Below are 22,715 nucleotides of genomic sequence, written 5' to 3'. Positions count from 1 at the left end.
CAGTAATATCAGGTGTAATTTCAGCCCAAGCACGAATCAGCGCGGTTTTAAGAGTTTCTCGACTGCTGATGTCATACTTTCGTACTAATCTCTCCAAAACATCCCAAACGTGCTCGATTGGTTTAAGATCTGGTGACTGGGGTGGTGTATTCAGTTGCCTTGGAGCATGATAGAGGAGCCAGTCCCGTACAATGTGTGCAGTGTGCTTAGGGTCATTGTCTTCTTGGAAAATCCACCGATTTCCCAGACCCAAACAGATGCCTTCAGGTTTTGTTCCAATATATTTTTATATTGATGTCGGTCCATATTACCCTCGACAAAAACCAAACGACCGACACCAGATGACGCCATAGCTCCCGAAACCATAACACTGCCTTCACCGTGTTTTACAGTAGGTATAAGATTTTTCGGATGGAGCGCAGTGTTTGGTTTTCTCCAAACCTTTGATCGGCCATCGTTTCCGAAAATATTGTATTTGCTCTCATCGGTAATTATAACAGTTTTCCAGAAGTCAGTATCCTTTTCCAAATGAGCTTTAGCAAATTCGAGACGAAGTTGACGATTCTTTGCAGAAATTGTTTTTTTCGTGCTGTTCTACTTCTCAAACCATTTTCACGTAAAACATTTCTTATTGTTCTGGGTGTGACTGAAACCACAAAGTATACAGAGGTGTCACTTTTGACATTTAAAAAAGTCTACAATCAGCTTTTGTTTGATTTTGAAATTGTTTGGTGAGAAGAGGTATATAAAATACAGCTAAAAAAAATTATTAAATTCGTTTTGTGCGAAAGAGAGGGAAATAGTTTTTTGCTCGTGACGCCTCTGTATACCCTGTGCTGAAACATGAGAACATTTTTCGAGGTGTTCCGCCAATTTTGGAGCACTTATTCTGGGATTCTGCTTCACTTCTTTCAAAATACTGCTTACATCCCGCCTTGAAAGTTTTTTTGGTCTTCCAGATCGTGGTTTATTTTCTGTACTTCTTGTGTTTTCGTAGTTTTTTATTATAGTTTGTACCGTAGAACGACTTAATTTAAGTGTTTTGGCAATTTCTCCATAGGACTTACTATCCTTTCGAAGATTTACCACCACATTGCGAACTGAAGGGTGCAATTCTTTTCTTTTCCCCATTTTTGAATAAAATATGTGATTTAACAATCACTTTTTGTACTTAAATAATAGTATTGCTTATAAAAAAAGTAAATGTGGAAAATAACGGATCTTTTCCTTTTTTTGCTCTTAACTTTTTGTTTAATTTTAGAGGTTGCCATACTGTATGTAAACTTTTTTCCAGCGGCTTAGTATGATAATCGCTAATAATTTGTATAAAATAAATATTTTAATTTCTTTTTTTCATCAATGTATATTATCAGTCACACCCTAATAACTAGTATACAAATATTTTCTAATATCACAATTAATTCTTGAAAACTCAAAAATATTGGGCTGTATGTAGAGTTTTTTCCCTAACTGTACATATGCCTTGGAAAATTGTAAATAGCTTTGTTGTTTGTACCTCTTTGGATAAATAATTTTCTCTAGAAGATAAAAAAGTAAAGAAAAGATAATTTTAATATCACAATTTTTAAAGAAATCAAGAAAATTCCTATTATTTACTTATTTTCCCGTTATCCGATTGGACCATAATAAACAAAATAAGACCCATTTGAGCAAAAACTAATAAAATAAATTTCTGCCAAAAAAATCTAAAAATAATTATTATTTCTGCTAAAAAAAAAAATAAAAATCAAAAAATGATTTTTATTTCTGTCCAAAAAATCAAAAAATAATTATTATTTTTGCCGATATTTTTATATTTTCTCCGATATTGTTTTGTATTTGATATTTTTCTTTAAAAATTCAAAGATAATTATTATATGTAGGGCTGCGACATATATTGAAATAATGAGATGTCCAATACATAACAATCGTAGGCACGTTTGCGTGTTATCGATTCAGAACGATTTTAAAATATATATGGGCAGTTTCGTGCCAACTGAACCAACATAAAAAATCAATTCGGATGAAATTTGCTTGGTAGGTCAAGAACTGCCGTAGTTAGAGGGGGTTTTACATTTTGGTCATACAAGGTCTTTTTTTTTTAATTAAAAGCTTATACAATTTATTTTTGTTTTAGAAACACTGAATATAAGGTTCTTTTGACAATTTTTGCTATCACCAATAGGTGTAAAGTTTTACTCATTTGAAAAAACCCTTTATGATGAAAATGTCAAACTTTGACCCCCTCTAACTACGGCAGTTCTTGACCGATAGAGCTGAAAATTTGTGACTGTCTACTATCCAATGATACTAACCTTATTGCAAATTTCATCCAAATCGATTTTTTAACTTGGGTCACATGACACGAAATTGTATTTTTTTATAAAATAAATAATATGTGTGTATGGAGCTAGAGAGCCGCAGATTTGCATCTAAAGAGCCGCATGTGGCGCGCGAGCCGTAGGCATTTCCTAAACACAAATATTTATATCAAAACGCTCTAAGAACTGATGGAATAGTAAATAAATTGGAAATCATAGTCGAGGCACGAGTTAAGGTTATGATGAAATTTTAATTGAATATGTGGGCATTAAATGGAGAAAGTTAAATAAAATATGATAAATAGTCCACTGAGTTCACTGTTTTCTTTACATTCAAATTAATTTTTTTCAATATATAAAATTTAAATAATAACATGATGTCTTATATATCACTAGAGATACAAAAGTGGTGCTATACTTAATAACGATTTTATAATATTTTCTTCTAAATCACTACGTTTTTTAACAATATTTGTTTAGCTCATTTGAATATGCTCATCATCATTAATTGACAAAAATAACAACAAAATGCATTTTTCATGAAACTTTTAATTTTTATAAAAATTTTTACAAAGATTTGGAAAGATTTAGTAATCAGTATATCCGCCGTTATCCGATATAATATCAAAAATTCTGGGTGATAAAGATTCTTAACCCTCTATAACTCATCATCTCCAAATTTGAAATTTTCTACAAATTCGAATAACAGCACAAATTTAATAAAATACATATTTTTTTAAATTTTAATATTTTGTGTAAAAAAGTAGTAGCCTACAATGAGCTAAAATGGCGAAAAACAAGCAAAGTTTTTCTGTAAGAAATAACAACTTAACGTAAGTGTCGGTAATTTAGTGTCGATGATCCGTTCTAGATAAAAAATTATGCTCCATTGGCTGTTTTTTTTTTTAGTTTTTTTGTATATTTAAGATAACATAACAGACATACATATGTAGCTAAATCGACTCAGAAAGTGATTCCAATATTTTTGGGAGTTACGAACATCAGCACAAACGCATAATACCCTCCCCACAAAGAATAGAATATACACAGCAATTTACATAACACCATAAATCACAATAACTGTTAATATAGAAATTTGCGAGAAAGAATATCCGAAAATTTTTCAATAATAAATAGGAGAGATGAGTATGGAGGCTACTTAAAAATGTTTACTTTCTGGTTTTAAATCTATCCTTTTACAGCCCTGGCGGTATGGATCGTGGCATTATATTTTTGAAATATCCACGGTAAGTGTTCAAAGATATCCGAAATGTGAAAAAACTCTTTCCAGTATGGCATTGCAATTCTTACTAGATGGTAGAAATTGAAGCTCACATGTTTCATAATATAAAACTACCCCCCACTATATCCCACATCCACCACAGCTATGCAGAGGACTCAGGTAGAACTCTTTCTTGCAAAAATAAATATAATGATTACAACGATCTGTGCCTTCTAAATTAAACTTTTTTTCATCCGAAAAAAACTAGATGTTGCAATTGCTTTTTATAACCATGTGTTCACGTGCAAACTGAAGAGGTTTTTTCGTACGAGTGACAATTGGCTCTTCTTACAATATTTTTTACTGCAGCAAGGCTTGCTGTAACATTCACTTTTTCTTTAATCAGAATCACTTGACTTGGAAGCATATTTTATTAATAACATTCTGACATTGCAAATTTTTTTTGCCAAATTCCTGTGATTTTCGACAGTTTCCAAAAACGCTTAAATTTTGTAAATATACATAAACTCAAATAGCTTAAAACACCTTCAATAAACCATTGACAAATATAAGAATTTTATTGTAGGCTCAACCTTCTTTAAGCCAACAATAAGTAGATTTTTAATAATTTTTTTCTCAGATAAAGCTTTTTCCTGTAATTTTAGGTTGATAGCGAAAACTAATTATGGTTTCTTTAAAAAAAAATCTAAAAATTATAATTTTAATGTTTACAAATTTGTAAATAAAATCCCAGAAAAATTGTAAACGATTATATTTTGGTGAAAAAAAAACTGAAATCTAGGCATTATTGGATTAATGCATGAATATTTGATAATATTCCAATTGGCCACAACTATTTTTAGGCAATTTGGAAATGCCTAAATGGAAATGGACAAAATCATTTGATTTGCCTTTTAAGAAGTTTGTTGGTTAAATATAATGTCATAAAGTAGTAATTAATCATGTAAAATTAGTCAAATATCAAAGAAATGTATCTATATTTCCAAAAATTAATAAAAAATTACAAGGAAAATAAATAAAAATAAAAAATGTGCAATATTGATGTTTATTTTGTCGCTAAATATCCGTTATTCGGATACTTTTAATAATAATTAGAAATTATATGTTATATTTATACATCTGAACTAATTAAACATAGCCATATACATTATACATATTTATTATACCCTCTACCACCATCAGAGGTGATAGAGGGTATATATAACATTGTCATTCCGTGTGTAACACCAAGAAATATTCATCTGACACCCAACAAAGCATATATATCCTTATGAAATTCTCAGTCGATTTAGCTCTGTCCGTCCCTCTGTCTGTATGTCTGTCTGTTCGAAATTCGCCCAAAACATTCTTTATTATCCGGTACAGTTTGGTATTGAAAATCAGTAAAATCGGTTTACAAGGTAAAAAGTTATGAGTAAAAATTTCAGACTACCTCTAAAAAAACGTTTTATTTCCCAATTCTTAAGTAGTTTTCTCAGAAACCACCAAAGATATTTCGATGAATTTTGTCAAACATTAGTTTTGCCAGGGATCAATTATGTTGAAACTCATAACAATTGATTCAATATTTCCCATAGCCCCATACAAAGGTGTATATTCCCGGAAATTAGTTTATGGTTTATAACTCCCTCAAATATATCGGTATCAACACAAAATTTTGTATATACAAATATAACCTGAATAGAAATCATACTACAAACGTGGATCTCAGATCGGTCCTTTATTGGTCATAGCTCCCATATAAAGCCCACTTCCGAAAATCATTTAAACTCACATATTTCATTGCGAAATAAAGCTATCTTGACAACGACACAAATATGTTTTGTGTACATACATATGAATCACTCTACGAAATTTTTCTGGAGAGGCCCGAAATTGAAATTAAAGTCCACTTCCGAAAATCACTTAAACGCACATATTTTATTAATTAATAAATCTATTGGAGTAAAATTCGACTTGAATTTTTTTTTTTTTTTTTTTTTGCATATAAATCATTATACGAAATTTTTTCTTGATCGGTCCATAATTGGTCACAACTCCCATATAAGGATCATTTCCAAAAATTACTTAAACACACATTGACAATCAAAGTCATCGGGATAAAATTCGACATAAATGTGTATTTTGTATATATAAATCGTTATACGAAATTTTACTTCTGAAAATCACTTAATACCACTTAATTCAAATGATTATATCCAGATAAAATTCGACATGAGTATGTTTGTGTATAGATAAATCATAATATTTATAGTTTACAACTGGCCTATTAATATAAAATTTTATGAACCTAATCAAAATTAGTTCCACATATGCATAAATGTTAGTACCCTCACTACGGAAACAACAATTTTGTCAAGTTATCTAAAAATTAGATAGTTAAATGGGTTTTAATAAAAAGTAGCTTGCTGGTGGAGGGTATTTAAGATTCGGCACAGCCGAATATAGCACTCTAACTTGTTATACCCTTCACCTTCGTAAGAAGGGTATATATATAAGTTTGTCATTCCGTTTGTAATTTCCAAAATATAATTTTCCGACCCTATAAAGTATATATATTCTGAATCCTTATAGATAGCGGAGTCGATTAAGCCATGTCCGTCTGTCTGTCTGTCTGTCTGTTGAAATCAGTTTTCTGAAGACCCCAGATATCTTCGGGATCAAAATCTTCAATAATTCTATCAGACATGCTTTTGAGAAGTTTCCTATTTAAAATCAGCAAAATCCGTCCATAAACAACGGAGATATAAGCAAAAATCCGAGACAACCTCTGCAAAATTTCATAAAAAATAAACAACAACAACACTGCTTATTCATTGCCTTGTGTATTTTGTTTTTCTGATTATTTCGTTTCTTATGTTTGAATGGCTGTGTGTTTCATAGCCATGTGTATGTTGTTTTTGTTTCTTGGTGTATTCAGTTTCGTATGTTTGGATGGCTGTGTGTTTCATTGCCTTGTGTATATTGTTTTTGTTTCTTGGTGTATTCAGTTTCGTACATATGTTTGGATGTCTGTTAGTCCCATTGCGGTGTGTATTTTGTTTTTGTTTTTTTGTGTATTTCGTTTCGTATGTTTTTTGTGTGTTAATTTCGCTTAGCGTTGTTGTTGTTTATTTTGATTTGCTATTGCTATAATAATGATATAGTCGGGAAAATGAAATAAATTTAAATTTTATAAAATTGATATTTTTTAAATACACTATGGTGAAGGGTATAAATCGTTATACGAATATATCACTCTTACTTGTTTTTTTTTTAAAGTTCGTTTTTATTGTCAAAAATCTATAATAAAAATCTATATATAAAAATATGAAATTAAGAAAACCGAATCAACGAATATTTTATCCTAATTGTACGCAACACTAACACATAAAATGACAGCCAAATTGTACAGTGCTGCCAACTTAAACATAAAACAGCACAATAGTTATTATGGGTTTATTATTTGTTAATGAATATCACAATTTTATTAATGGCTTTTAAGGCAAAAGTGTGCATTAACTATTGTATGCGTTAAAAACAAAATAAGATTTTTTTTATAAATACAAGCGTTATTCTTTAGTTAATGGCTTACCGCGATAAGTTTTTTTAAATATATTGTCTATATTCACAGACACTAGAATATGAATGGATTTTACCCACTGCCAGCAGAAAATTGATTTTATTCTGAATGAACCAATCAAGTGAGCCAAAAAAATATAGCTCAAAAACGTAGTATGTTAGAAAGATTATTAAAATTATTAAAAATGAGCTATTATGTATAGCGCTAATTTTTGTCTTACTAATGATACCTAAGACATCATGTTATTATTTAAAATTTTAATATTACTCATTAGTCCATGATTTTTGGCAAATAATTAATTTGAATGGAAACAAAACAGTGACCCTATTTAAATGAGCGGGAGCGTATTTTATTCTTTTTTATAGATATTTGTGTTACTTAATTATATATTGTATTTTATTTCAGATTTTATCGAATTTTAGATTATAGTCGGAATCAAGTATCACAAAACAATCAAAGTGTTGAATCGATTTATACACCAATGTTTCGACGAAGTTTGTTTACTATCGGAATTTTGATGAGATATTTTGACTTTAAAGCACCTTATGTTATTGGTAAGTATATAAAAATATGTATAAAGTCCGTTCATTTACAAACTACTTTTTAATAGTTTTACTATTTCTTACGACATTTTTTTTAAGTTTTCCGTTTTTTGTACACAAAAACCTTTAAAATATGGAAAGCTTTTTAAAATAGAAATATTTTTCTCTTTTACTATTTTTAGCTTGAATGTTTTTTTGAATAGAATGTAGTAAAACAAAATTTGTTCTATATTGATTTGTTTGTAAAGAATTTCTTTAGTGTGTCCTGTGGGCCACTTTTTAGGAGGAATACCTCTAAAACTATGCGTTTCAATGTACTAAATACGAGAAAAATTAAAAGCAATTTTTTTGAAAAGGTCCTCAGTTTGAAAATCTTGATATCAGTACAATATGTTCAAAAAAATTTCTGCAATCTTTTCGAATTGAGTAAAAAATTCCGTAATTTTGAGTTTGTCGCGGGAAAAATAATTAAAACCCTTGTTAGTGTATTTCTGGTCCGTAAAACGACTTATATTGTATTATAAGGGACATATAAATTTCAAAAAATTTTAAAAAATTCTGAAATGGACTAAAACAAGTAAGTGCCAAACAACTTTTAAATATTTTTCTGTATGAGCTAAAATTTATGACAATTTTGACACCCATTTTGATAAAAAGCGGGAACAAAATGCCTCTCCATTCCACTATAAATAATTTCGTGGACCAAAAATATTCTACACAAATTTTAAAATTAATTTTTTCGTAATCAGCTAAAATTTACGAATTTTTGAGACCAATTTCGAAAATATACGATTTTCAATTGCTTGTGGGGAACTGAGGATTTTTTATTTTTCTCGTGTTCAGTACATTAATACGCATCGATTTAGAGGTATTCCTACATGAAATTCTTAAAAAGCTGTTCCTCGGGACACTCTAATGTACATAATGACATTGAAACAAAATGTACCTGAATTTTGTTTCATATATTTTTGGGAATATTTATATTTTTAGAAAAGTATTGAAACAAACCTATACTGTTCGGTCAAGTCCTTTCATATTGTTTGGTTCATGTGTAAAAAATGTAGTTGCACGGTATTATAATATAATAATATTATTCAATTATAGTAATTTTCAATATTATCGCTTTCTTTTCTTTCAGGAGAATCTAACAACCTTTCACCAACCATATGTGACGAAGCTTTTGACTGTATTATGTTTTTTACTCAATGTTCTAACTACGAAATTCGAAAACAGTCATTAATCGCTTTAGGTTCATTTTGCGTAATGAACGATGATTATTTGATAAGGCCAGAACTGAAACAATTTTATTGTGATATTCTAAGTTTAGATAAATCAGAGCCCAGTATAAAAATAATATGTATGCGCAACATATGGATTTATCTAACTGAATCCGAAATGTATATGTACAATAAGGAAAAAGAATGTTAGTAAAAATTACACAATAAAAGAGCCAAATATTTTAATAATTTTATTTTAGGGGAAAAACAATCAAAAAATGAAGATCTTAAAGAAATGAACGATGTTTCTTCCGGAATGGCTAGCAGAGTAATTCAACTATATTTGCAAGAAATTTTGGATTGTTTTTTAAACCGCGATGATACCGTTCGTCTTTGGGCAGTTAAAGTAGTTCAAATAGTTTTGCGACAAGGTTTAGTTCATCCGGTACGAATGGTACCCTACTTAATCTGTTTGAGTACCGATTGCAAACTTGAGGTATTCATTAAATAGATATGTGTAAACATGTTCATATACAAGTTTTATTTTTTTTTTATTTATTTAGTCAGCGCATAGGGCAGATGCTTTACTAAAAGATATTGATAGAACATATTCTGGATTTGTTAATATGAAAGTTCAATTTGGATTACAGCTATGTTTTAAGCTACAGGAAATACTTCAGTGTAGTAACAAGTCAAAAAGTAACATTATCAGAGGTTACGTGTAAGTATAAAATTATTATTTCTTTGATAAATATTTTGCACCCATATAAGTTGTTTGTGAATGATTATATTTGTAAATAATACCTTACGTGGTGATCATGTATGTATTATACATTTTTAGTATACATTTTCCGTATTTTAAAAAGATATATATTTGAAATTTATCAAAAAGTTTGTCATAGGTATTATTTTAACAAATCACGAAATTTAGCACTTTGTTATAAATTGGAATAGTTAACAAAAATTCGAAGTTTAAATAAAATTGGCCCAAGGATTCATATACTTTCCATATATCCCAAAATATGAAAGAGCGATATTTTTCATAAAATTTGCAATAAAATTTTGAAACTTTGCTCGTATTTATATGTATATACATACAGTGCTGTGCTAAATAATATGCTGTTAAAAAAGAAATATATTGGTTTTGATATATCTCTCGTAAAAATTATAATTTTAAAAATATTTTGGTACCATCGTTTTTGTTATTGTCAGTAAGAATAAAAATAGTACTAAAACAGTACTAAAAATTGTGCATAATAATAGACTTATTTTAAGAAGTTACATCCTGGATGAAATTAAATACCAATGGAAGGCAACTTTCATTAAAACAAGCTGTGCCGAATCTTATATACCCTTCATCATAGTGTATTTAAAAATTCATTTTCCCGACTATATCATCATTATAGCAATAGCAAAACATAATGAACAACAACAACGCTAAACGAAATAAACACACAAAAAAATACACAAGGCAGTAAAACCAACAGACATCCAAACATACGAAACGAAATACAGAAAAAAACAAAATACACAACGCAATGAAACCAACAGACATCCAAACATACGAAACGAAATACTCAAAAAAAAAAAAACAAAAAAAAAATACACAAGGCAATGAAACACACAGCCATCCAAACATACGAAACAAGGCGAATTCAGATAAGGTGGTGGCAGTTCTGCAACACCAACATTTTACATGTATTTTGTTTTTGCATTTGGTTTACGTAGATGTCAAAAACCATAAGTACGGCGAATTCATTTGATGAAAAATTTTTGTAAAAAGTTTATATTTTATTAAAAAATAAAGATAAAGATATTTAAATTTGTAAGGAAAATATATTCTGAATTGAATAATGTTTGTTTCAAACGAAAAATTCTATTCCGGCAGATGGTTAGGTTAGGTTGATAGGAGGATGTATACTACATCAAATCCGAAGAAATACACCTAGGCCACTATTGGGCCTGTTGTGCGCTCCAATTCAAGAAAAAAAAATTGTTCACAGAATGTATTATTTTTCCATGTTTAGAAACTCAGTTTCCTGGACGTAATTCCTAAGAATCTTCCAATCGGTGTTGGTTAAGAATGTTATTTCCGGAATAACATCACTTCCTAGATACTTGGATCTAACTTCGACGAATGCCTGACAATGGCAAAGAAAGTGCTCCAGAGTTTCACTGTCCTCTCCACATGCTCTACATTCGTCTGAATCCGCACGTCCAATTTTGTATAGATGTGCACGTAATCCTGTGTGTCCACTCAGAATACGTACCATCATACTAACCTCAGACTTGCTCATTTTGAGGAGATTTCTCGTCTTGCTCTCATCAGAGTCACCCCATAGAATCTTTGTGGTTCTACCCACCGTTTCATTATTCCAAGAGGCCTTATGGGATTCTCTCATCCATATTTTTAATTCAGCTTTTGTTGCGTCGACTGGTTTTGCGTTTGTCAGGTTAACTACATCGAGCTCCCTTCCCTTTAAAGCTATTACATTCGCCCTTTCGTTGCCGACTACTCCCGAGTGGCCTGCTACCCATATGATGTGAACCTTACCTCTGGGAGAGTATTCAGTTAAAGCTTTCTTACAATCCAATACGGTCTTAGATTTAATTCTATCACCTGATATCGCCCTAATTGCCTTCTGGCTGTCGGTAAATATATTAAGCCCTGTGAGCGCCATATTTATTCTAATCCAATTTACACATTCCGTTATTGCTCGTACTTCTGCCTGGAAGCTTGTGTTATGATTAGGTAAACGGTGGTATATTTCTGTTTCTGGGTCTTCAATATAGAACCCCAGGCCCACTTTGTCCCCTAATTTAGAGCCATCCGTGTAGCAACGGATTCCTACTGGTATTTGCTCTAATGTTCCGCTTGACCAAGACATTCTATCTGGGATTAGCGTTTCAAAGTTTTCGACATATTCTGTGTCTGGTATACGATCAGGCACATCCGATGATTGTGTATAACCTTCCAATGTGTCCAGTATACATTGATGACGTGTCCTATAACCGTTTTTGGCCAGTTCGCCTAAAGTAAAGAGCCGTTCGGCTGTAAGCGCCGCCTCATATCTTATATATGTTTCAATGGGTGGAATATCTAGCAACGTTTCCAGAGCCTTGGTTGAAGTAGTACACATGGCACCACTTATACCCAAGCAGCATGTACGCTGAACTCCCTGTAGTAGTTTGATATTACACTTTTTGTCCATAGCAGTTCACCAGATTATTGAAGCATAAGCTAGAATTGGTCTAATTACACTTTTATAAAGCCAATTTGTCATAGTAGGACTAAGACCCCATTTCATGCCTATGGTTCTCCTACATATCGCCCAGCACCGATGTGCCTTGTTGATCCTATCCTCTATGTGGTGTCTCCATTTTAATTTCCGGTCAAGTATTACACCTAAGTACTTAACTTTGTCTGTCACCGGTATCTTCTTGCCCAGGAAGCAAGGTTCAGTATATGTAGAAATTTTTGTCTTTCTTGTGAAAAGACAGATTTCCGTCTTCGCCGGGTTAACATTGAGGCCTCTCGGTTGAGCCCAGCTTAAGGCCGTATTCAGAGCCTCCTCAGCTCTTCTACACAAGTAATTTGGATCCTTTCCCTTTAAAAGTATTACGACATCGTCTGCATAGCAGACAGGTCTAAGTCCTTTCTCGGTTAGGGTCCTTAGGAGGCTATTAATCGTGGTAACCCAGAGTAAAGGTGACAAAATGCCACCCTGTGGTATACCGCGAAATACCTTTTTCCTGATAGTTATATCGTACATCTCGCAGCTTATCCATCTGTTCCTTAGCATGTAGTTGATCCAGTTACGGAGCACCCGGTCAATAGGGAGCAAAGCTCTTGATTGCCCCTTTAACCATGTCAGTTGTAATAACTATTTCCGTGTTACCCTCCCCTTCCTCAAATATCGGTTCATCTATGTTATTCGATATACCGGGTGGGAAATGAGAATCCATTAGGAGTTTCATTGTCTCCTCCATATCCTCAAGCCTCCTGCCCCGATGATCAGAAAAGGAGTGCTCGTCCGAAACTCTCCAATCCTGAATTTCGTTTATAAGCTCTTCTGAACATATAGTTATATCTAATACTTCTTCTCTGATTCTATTGACGAAGGTAGCTTTATTAACTAAGTTCAATGTTATCAAGTCTTTAGTATTAAGGAAATCCATGAGGGCTTGTCCCCTGCGATTGGTGTTTGTACTACCCCAAGCTACATGGTGCGAGTTGGCATCACAACCTATTACAATTTTCTTATTTTTTCTTTGTGCTTCTTCAACCAATTTCATCAGATCCGACGTCGGTGGTAGTGTCGGAGAATCGAAAGGCAGGTAAATAGATGCGAGGAATATGTTGCCACGACCTTGCTTCAGTACCGTTGCATCCGATGTTGATAATCCTGTTGAGAGGAGAAAACATAAGTTCTTGTGACATAAGATACATGTTCTCGGGCGAGATCCTGTATCAGCGTAGAAAAGTTGGAAATTTACGTGATTTAATCCAGAAACCTTGTTGCGAATAGTCCAAGGTTCCTGGATTAAAGCAATATGTATTTTACCTGTGTTGATTTTAGCCGTCAGAGCGTTGGTAGCTGTCTCGCTCCGATGGAGGTTTATTAGGATAACCTCAATCATGATCATCCATTAAACTGTCTTCCAGCGAGTTGGTGGTCACCTCCTCGCTCTTTGGATTTGACTCCTCCGGATAGCCTGAAGTGGCTATTAATGCAGTGGGTACTGTTAATGGCACTGCGGTGTCCTTATCAGGCATAGGAATAGCAGTATTTTTAATAGACACATTCCCAATTCTGGAGCACTGCTGTTCTGTCTTCTGGCGGGTGAGTGATTTCCTCCTCGCTTTTAGGATTTGACTCCTCAACATTGCCAGTACTTGCTAATGATGCTTTGGGTACTGTCTTAGGTGTTTTAGTGTCCTTGTCGGGGCCGGTTTTGACAGCCCTATCAATCGGCGCCTTCCCAATTTTGGAAAGGGCAACTACACTTTCTTCTGGCGAGTTAATGGTAAATTCCTCGATTTTAGGATTTGACTCCTCAACGTTATCAGTAGTGGATACTGTTGCTGTGGTCTTAGGTTTTTTAGTGTCCTTTTCGAGGCTTGTTGTAACAGCCCTTCCAATCGGCACCTTCCCAATTTTGAATATGACAGATTTAGAGGCGAAGTAAGCCCTACCTTTATTCTGGGCAAGACTAGCCATGGATTTCTGGTCGATACCTATTACAAATAAAGTTCCCTCAGGTTCTTCTTTCCTGTAAAAGACATCCCATTTTTCCACGGCCAGCTCAGCATTTTGACCACCAAGAATTTCCAGTATACGTTCATTAGCCAGTTTACTGCCCCATCCTTTTATGTAGACAGTGGACTTTAAGAGCACCGGAAGCTCGCTCTTCTTTGCCAGTACCAGCCTAGCGCCGTCCCAGAGAGGAGGGATACTTTCCACCAAGTTCTTTAGGGTGCTAACACATTGGTGAGATGCCAACCTCATCAACATCACGCCCATGTTGAACTCGCAGCTCTCGCTCTCTATTGGTTGTTTGCCCTTTGAAGCGATTGCGTGGTCCACTATCTTATTGTTGACCAGGTCTTCTATTTTACTCTGTTGGTCTATTGGAATTTTGCCTGTCGGATTACCGGCATCGTAAACTGCATAGCAGAGATCGTCCCGGTGCCTACTTCTGGCAACTTTGGCGTAAGATGGCGGCTCTTTTCCTTTTCCTCCGTCTAGCTTCTTCTTCCTCGTTTTTCTGGGCTTCTTTTGAGATTCCCTTACCTTCGAGGTTGATTTCGCCGACGTGTTCTTCTTCGGAATATCTGGCTTGGCGTTGTCACCCTTACTCGCAGGATTCTCACTTGAGATTCCTTTGAGTGAAGTATGGCTTGGCTTCGACTGTGTATTAGAAGACGGGGAGCTCTTTTTCTTCTTAGGTTTATTTTCAGTTGTCAACTCCTCGGGAGACCTGATCCTTTTTGACTCAGATCTTGTGAGAGAGTCCGATTTTTCCTTTGGAGTGTCGTGGGATTGACTAACTATGATTTCCTGAAGCATCTTTTTCAACTTCCTCCTCTGTGCTCCAGAAAGTCTTTTCTTAGTAATAGGTAGTTTAGCTATGCTATCACTCACCTCTTTCACCATTTGCTCTACTTCATCCTTTTTGGCATTTGCTATAATGGTATTATTATTATCATCCGAGGATTCAGAGTCGGAACCCTCACCTATATTTAAAGGCTGAGGTAGCTTAGAGCTCTCTCCGAGTACATCCTTCTCTTTCACTCCTATATTTTTGCCAGTGGCATGCTGTACACTTGACGCATTGTCCGCCACGGAGGCCAAGGTACCCACCTCCGTAGTAGTATATTGCTCACGATTTCAGGATGACGACGACACGTGACTCGCGAGTAGATCAACACTTGCCGCCGGTACTGGGTTATTTAGGCCCTGCACCGTAACTTTTATCTTTTTATTTTTATTTTCCATATTTGTTTTTTCCAGTTTTTTGGTCCGCGGGGAATATAATATTCCCAGGTGGTGGACAATCTGCCCTCCCTCAGCTTAAGTGAAATTAAAGCTAGGAGAGGACAGATGGTCTATCACCACCCCCTATCCGCCAGCCGGGGACGCGCTCGGTAGGAAAAAACTGGAAAACTCCCCCGAGATTAATTTGCAAAATTTAAGTGAGTTCCTGAAGTTAATTAAAGCTTATTTTTTTGTGAAAAATAAACATAAAAAAGTACGTATTCATGAAAATATTATATTACGAATGAATGAATATTTGTTGCGAATGGATAATTCTACTCCGGCGGAGTAATTTTTAATATTTGGCCATAATGTAGCAGCCGCCGGACGGGTAAATACCTCATATGTGTTTTGTTATATAAAGCGTTCCGGAACAGACTTTTTTTAGTTAATCTCTTTATCTTCATAGTGTATATATAAAACAATATTGTTTAATTTGTTAACATTTAATAGATTTCAAAATTAAGCCATATGTAAGAGCTGCCGCTGTTCGGCTAAATTCTTCATATGTGTTTCTTTATATAAAGTGTTCCGGAAGAGATTTTTTTTAGTTAATCACGTTATCTACACAACGTTAATATAAAATATAAAACAATATTGTTTAATATGTTAACATTTAATAGAAAAAATATTTTTCCTAAATAACATATTTGTATACATACCAATTATGCCATTATTTAAATAAAATGATATTTGTTTACAAGATGCTTGGTATTTTTAGATTTTTTACATAAATAATTCAAAATATTAACGGAGTTTTTCTCCGTTTAACGGAAATTTTTAAATATAAAAATGTAAACAATAACAAACTTTGACAGCTACGTAAACCAGGCGATTTAAGAAAAAAATTATCAGCTGATTGTATAACACCACCTTATCTGAATTCGCCTTGATACGAAATTTAATGTACCAAGAAACAAAAACAATATACACAAGGCAATGAAACACACAGCCATCCAAACATACGAAACGAAATACTCAAAAAAAAAAAAAACAAAAACAAAATACAAAGGCAATGAATAATCATTGTTGTTGTTGTTTATTTTTTATTAAATTTTCAGAGGTCTCGGATTTTTGCTTACATATCTCCGTTGTTTATGAACGGATTTTGCTGATTTTAAATATGAAACTTCTCCAAAGCATGTCTGATAGAATTATTGAAGATTTGAATCCCGAAGATACCTGGGGTCTTCAGAAAACTGATTTCAACAGACAGACAGACGGACATGGCTTAATCGACTCCGCTATCTATAAGGATTCAGAATATATATACTTTATGGGGTCGGAAAATTATATTTTGGAAATTACAAACGGAATGACAAACTTATATATACCCTTCTCACGAAGGTGAAGGGTATAAAAATATAATAATTAATAGAGACAATCCTAGAAAATTCGATTCTTCAACATTTCTCAAAAAATTGGTTTCGGGATATTCGATTATTTTACTTTTTGAGAAAATTGTTTTACCGGTTTCAAAGCAAGGTGATATGCAGTAAATCTATCAAATAAATACATGTATTAATTTTTCACTTTTACACGAATAAAGCAAGATTATTATTTATCGTCAACTGGAAAATAAGGAATTAAATTGAATTTTATACCCTATACCATTACAATTTATATTATGTGAGTCAGCTCAGTAAAAACTAAAAAGTGTGAAAAAAGATGTAGTATTTTCATCACAACTAGTAACCCGAAGTGCTTCAAATTCAGGTGAAAAACTTATGAATTTTACATTAGATATACAATAAAATTCCCGTTTAAATGAGTTCGTTTAATTGTGCTACAAAGCAAAATATTTTGCTTAATTGTCAAACAAAAATGTCAATTGCAAACCCTAAAAAATATCGAAGTGTTGACTTTGCTGCAATTTAAATTTTCAAATCTTAAATAAATGTGGAGCTTTATGCAAAACATAAATAGTCCATTGTCACTATAAATAGAATAAGAAATAAGAATACACAACTGTTTCTACTTAAATAAAACCAATCTTGTTCCATACTTTCGCTGCTTTAATTCCAGACCAAAACTATATAAATCAATTCATATTCAAGAGCAATTAAATACAATGGTTACCAAATACTTTTATTATAATTCACTTCAGTGGTGTATTTGTTACGAGATGACGAGATATATTTCCCTGTATGTCGAAATAGAAAAAAGGGCGGAAAGGAATATTATTTGTTCAGACTGCCGCTTGTCACAACATATCAAATACTTTCTAAAACGTTGAGATGCAGTTTTCTGGTCTAGACATTTTTCAATGCTTTAAGGGTAAGGTAAACAAACTTTTGCAGTAGAACACTAAAGAAAAACAAGTTTCTCTTAATTTGTATACGCTCCACCATTATTATGCGATTAATCTGTCTCCGTCTATGTATCTTGGTCAATTTTGAAAATAACTGGAAAAAGTTGGTGGTTCATAAATTTCCCATAGCCCAAAAAAGATCCTCTCGGAAATGTGCCTTATAAAGTGCCTTATTTATTCAACAATCGTAACACATACTGTAAATTATGAAAATCAAACCAATTTTCCCCTTACCTTACATACAAGGTCACTCTTGGTAAATGTATTTTATGTTCATAATTGTCGTATTAATACTATAGTATAGTATCGCTATGATAAAATTTAATGCATCTAATAAATTTTATGAGAAGCAGAAATGTATCTATTGAAGTTTGACAGTCAAACTCTGTAGAATTCGGTCCATAATTGACCCATGCTTCATAGGGAAAATCGTTCATTATAATGAGGAATTTTTTTACTAAATTAAGTGAGAATGTGCCCATAATTGACCTAAACGCCCATATATAACTACAAAATTATAGCTGGTGCATGGTATCAATAGTTTTTATTTAATTTCTATAACAATATTATTTCACTGTGTATTTGATTAATGGGCGTAATTAAACAAGTCGCCCCTGTTTTGAATTTTAGTACTATGTGGATTTTTTCGAAATTTTTTTATTGTTGCAATTTGTAGCACTACTGGTTATACTTGTGTTTACAAAGGCATTTATTGATATCTTAATTGCTTTAATATTTAGCAAAAGCACCTATATGATTTCCATATATTAAATGCTCCAAAAAAAACTCCTATGTGTTTCAAATTATATTGATTTAAATCATAAAACCGCCATAATATTATTTTATTTATACTATTACATAATACCGTAAAAAATGGATCATATCCCACCTTTTGGTGTACTCATCAACTTAAAACCACTTTATGGGTCGATTCAATCTCGTCCGTCCTTCCGTTAATATTTCTATGGAACTTTTTATTTAAAGCACTTGCGGTACTTATATGAAAAAACAAAGCAGGCAGTATTTCGCATACCGATTTTTATGAAGTTTTGTGAGACAAGTCTACGTATTTGGTGGATTAAGTCCACCAAATAAAATTTCAAATTGAAAGTTTAATTGCAACTTCTAAACCTATTTGAAATTTTGCATAGACAGATGATGTGCTAATAAGCCGAAATTCTAAGATAAATGATTTAATAATAATTATGGCAAGAATAGTGTTTATAAACGGGTTAACCGAAAAACCGGTTTTTATTGCATATTTCGGTTTTTCGCAAACCGTTTTTTTTTAAAGCATTGGTTTTCGGTTAACCGGGTTATCCGGTTTTTTAGTCTCGGTCAACCGGTTTCAAAAAAATCTAGTTTTTAGTACAAAATTGATGATGATTTTTTATTGTGATTTTTAAAAATTTTGGATAGATGTTTAGAATTCATTATTTTCCGTTTGTGCATATGAAAACTGACCTAAGATTGTTAAACAAATGTTAGGAAATGTTAAACATATATTATGTATAAAAAATGGAGATTTACAATTTCAGACAATCAGGAAATAAATAAAAAGTTGGCATTTAAACCAATAAAAAATTAACTATTAAAAAAAATTCCAACGAACGAATAAATAACTTTGATGATAAAATACAGGATGCACTTACATGTTTACTGCGTGAGTATAATAAAAATCGAGAAGTTTCTCAAACGTTCTCAAAACGAACTTTATTTATCGAAACATAAGTGTTGTTGTCGCTGTCCGAGAATTTATGCAGCAGGGGTTTTTCACAAACTGTAATGGCGCTTAGGTTGATTGACAGGAAGTCAGAATGCCACCTGTTAATATTCCGAAGCGTCATTCACAGTAATTTGAACAACCACAGGCGTAGCGAACGGAGGGAGGTCACAGTTAAAGCAGGGGCTAAATGTCTATGTCGAGACAGTCGTCGTCTACTTCCGTTCCCGATGAATCGTCGCGAGCCTTGACGCTATTTATAATTGATAGTCCTGGACATAAAATTTTTTATTGATATAGATGCATTATATATTCAAAGGTCAATTTATCCCTCCTATGGCAACTTCCATATACCTAACGAATCAAAAATATCTTCAGATCTGTATAAGTTTGTTTTCTTATAATATATTAATTTACATATCTATACTAAAAAGTGCAAATATCTTATTAATTCATAATATTTCGCAAAAGGACATTTTTCAACTAAATATTATAATATTTTAAAGATTTCCAAACATTTCGGTTAACCGGGTTAACCGGTTTTTTTATACTCGGTTAACCGACAAACCGGTTTTCTAGAAATGGTCAATTTTCGGTTAACCGAAAAATCGGTTTTTTCAAAAGTCGGTTTTTTATAAACACTAGGCAAGAATGATAAACTAAAGATTACGTCGTCAGGCGAATATAATTAAAACTTTCTGCGCATATAGGAGCTCTGACGTCACACAATCTGTGTTCCTATTGGTTAATAATTTTCATTTATAAATATAACAGTGGGACAATTTATTATTTTTATCTAAAAATTAATAGATAGAAATCATTAGAAATCATTTCCTATGTTCTGGATCCTTTTTACCGCACTTCACTACTCTTATTTATGATTTTATATTTTTTAATGTTATATTTTAATAAATTTATGGCGAAATTCTTTATATTTTTCTAGAACTAATGGAATATTTTTTTCTAAACTGTCAAAGTAAATTAAATTGAAGGGTTACCAACTTTTATAATATACATTCGAGTTTTTCAAGAAATTGTAATTTCTACACATGAAGCATATTTGGAAACCTTTAAAAGGGAACAACTACATCACCTAACGGTAAATCATGCGCAATGCATAATCTTTAGTTTATCATTATTGAGTAAATGGTATTGAAAGTTTGAAATTTCATATTAAACTTGTTTTAAATTTAAAATGTTTGTTTTTATTTATTAAGTTACCTTAATTTTTGGAAATATTAAATAAGAAATTTTTTGTAGGTAAATTGTTGTTCTTATTTTGAAAATTTGAAATTTGTTTAGGAAAACTTGTTTAAGAAAAATTTTTATATCATGTAGGCCAATATTATTGGAAAATTGTTGAACGAAATCTTAAAATATGTACATAAAATGGGAAGAATATTTCAATATGTTTTCCAAAAACTCCTATGTGGAGTTTTTTCGAATTGCGCTAAAACGTGTTAAAAATTCGGTTATTTTTCAAAATATGTATATATTAATTACATTAGTTATCGAATCCGAAAAGATACATATTTTTCTAAAGCAACGCGAAATGGCAAAGATACAGCTAAATTAACCTGTTTTTTCGCTTTTCGGAAAACTTTGTTAAAACTCACATAGTACTAATATTCAAAAAAGGGATGAAGTGTCCTTTAATTGCGTCGATTAATTAACAGAGTACTGGAACATTTAAGAAGCTGTAAAAATACGATATTTGGATGTCAAAAATGAACCACAATCATTCAATGACACGCATATGTAAATTTCATTCGCATATGTTATTTGTTCTGACTTTTCTACATCTCTTTTCTCAGGGAATTTTTATTTATTTATTTATTTATTAACAAAAGATTTAAAAAGATAATGAATTATGAGATTAAATTTTATTATTACCCTGCAAAAATTTAGGCTACTCCCTACACGCGTGAAAAGAGTACTCCTCAAAAGACTAGGAGTAGTCCAAAACTAATCCAAGTATATACAAAAAACATACTCCATTTAACATTGTGATGTCCTAGGCGAGGACCACGTAATCCATCTATACATTACATCGGAGTAATCTCAAAACTACTCCATGTCACTAGTCTGAGGATTACCACAGGAAACTAGTTTGGAAACTATTTTATGGTAATACTCCAAGGAATATCAACATAGGGTTAGTTTTTAAACTACTCCAATGTTAATACTCCATAGAATACCACATAAAACTAGTTTTGAAACTACTCTTTGGTAATACTTAATTGAACACACCAAAAAATTACTTTTTAAATTATTTCTATTAATTATTAATTAATTTATTAAAAAAATATTAATTGCAAACTTAACAATATTATTTACAGAATATAAGTAAGTAATACAAATAGTTCAAATAAAGATCACATAAGAAGCAACAAAAACTAAAAAATTACATAACAACAATAAAATGTAATAATAACAAAAAATGCATTATTTTCAATTCAATTTTTTAATTCCTGGTGAAACATAATTATGATTCACCTATTAATTATTATTTTTGTGTTAATAAGGAATTATTATAAAAACTTAAAATTCTATTTAAAGTTCATTAGTTTCTAGAACCACATCGGTTTTAGCAGATACCTTTTTTTTGCACAAACGGAACGAAAGTGACGTTTCTTTACCACTTGAAGTGCGGTCCTTATTTCTTTCTCAGCGTTGGTTGAATAACTATTTATTGCAGCTGAAGTTAAATGTATCTTTACGATTAAATAGTCTGATTAATTTTTAATAAAAAGCTTACATATAATAGTTTTGTATACGTTTTTATAATGTCTTAAACACTTTTTTCCACATATCCCGTCTGTATTATATAATACGCACAATTCTCGGGATAATACACGTTCTAGATTTTTTACAACATTTCCATCTACTAAATATTTAATAGCTGATATCTGAAAAAATACAAATTGAACAATATTCACTGCCATTTTTAAAAGTTGATCATTTCTCAATAATTACATATTTGTCTTCATTAGCTTCGTTTATTTGAGTTTCCATTTTCTGAAGATCTTCTTCAGTTTTAATTGGATATACCGTTATTAGGTTGTTAATATTTTTCCGTACATTATGTAAACCTTGCAACTGAATTTTTTGCTCAGCCAGCATTTCAACTATTATTTTGTTTTGGTCAACCATTGCTGCTAAAAAAAGTAATTTTAATGATTCATTAAAAAGCAGATTTCATTAAAAAGCAGATAATAATATACTTTGCAATTTTGATATCTGTTCTCTTAAAACTT

General features: G+C 32.0%; 1 protein-coding gene across 1 annotated transcript in view; it reads left to right on the top strand.

The window, feature by feature from the left end:
- Positions 1 to 22,715, top strand: part of LOC119604111 (nipped-B protein-like) — a 174,570-nt gene that overhangs the window by 85,427 nt on the left and 66,428 nt on the right. The window contains exons 4-7 of the mRNA XM_037956564.1: positions 7,532 to 7,680; positions 8,807 to 9,091; positions 9,146 to 9,381; positions 9,449 to 9,606. Of these exons, the coding sequence (XP_037812492.1) occupies positions 7,532 to 7,680; positions 8,807 to 9,091; positions 9,146 to 9,381; positions 9,449 to 9,606 (828 nt within the window). The remainder of the gene's footprint in view (positions 1 to 7,531; positions 7,681 to 8,806; positions 9,092 to 9,145; positions 9,382 to 9,448; positions 9,607 to 22,715) is intronic.

Source organism: Lucilia sericata, unplaced genomic scaffold (assembly GCF_015586225.1).
Source record: "Lucilia sericata isolate MDLA Ls3-8-SP2 unplaced genomic scaffold, ASM1558622v1 Contig000363F_arrow, whole genome shotgun sequence".
In the NCBI taxonomy this organism is placed as follows: Eukaryota; Metazoa; Arthropoda; class Insecta; order Diptera; family Calliphoridae; genus Lucilia; species Lucilia sericata.
This window is presented reverse-complemented; position numbering and strand designations above follow the sequence as displayed.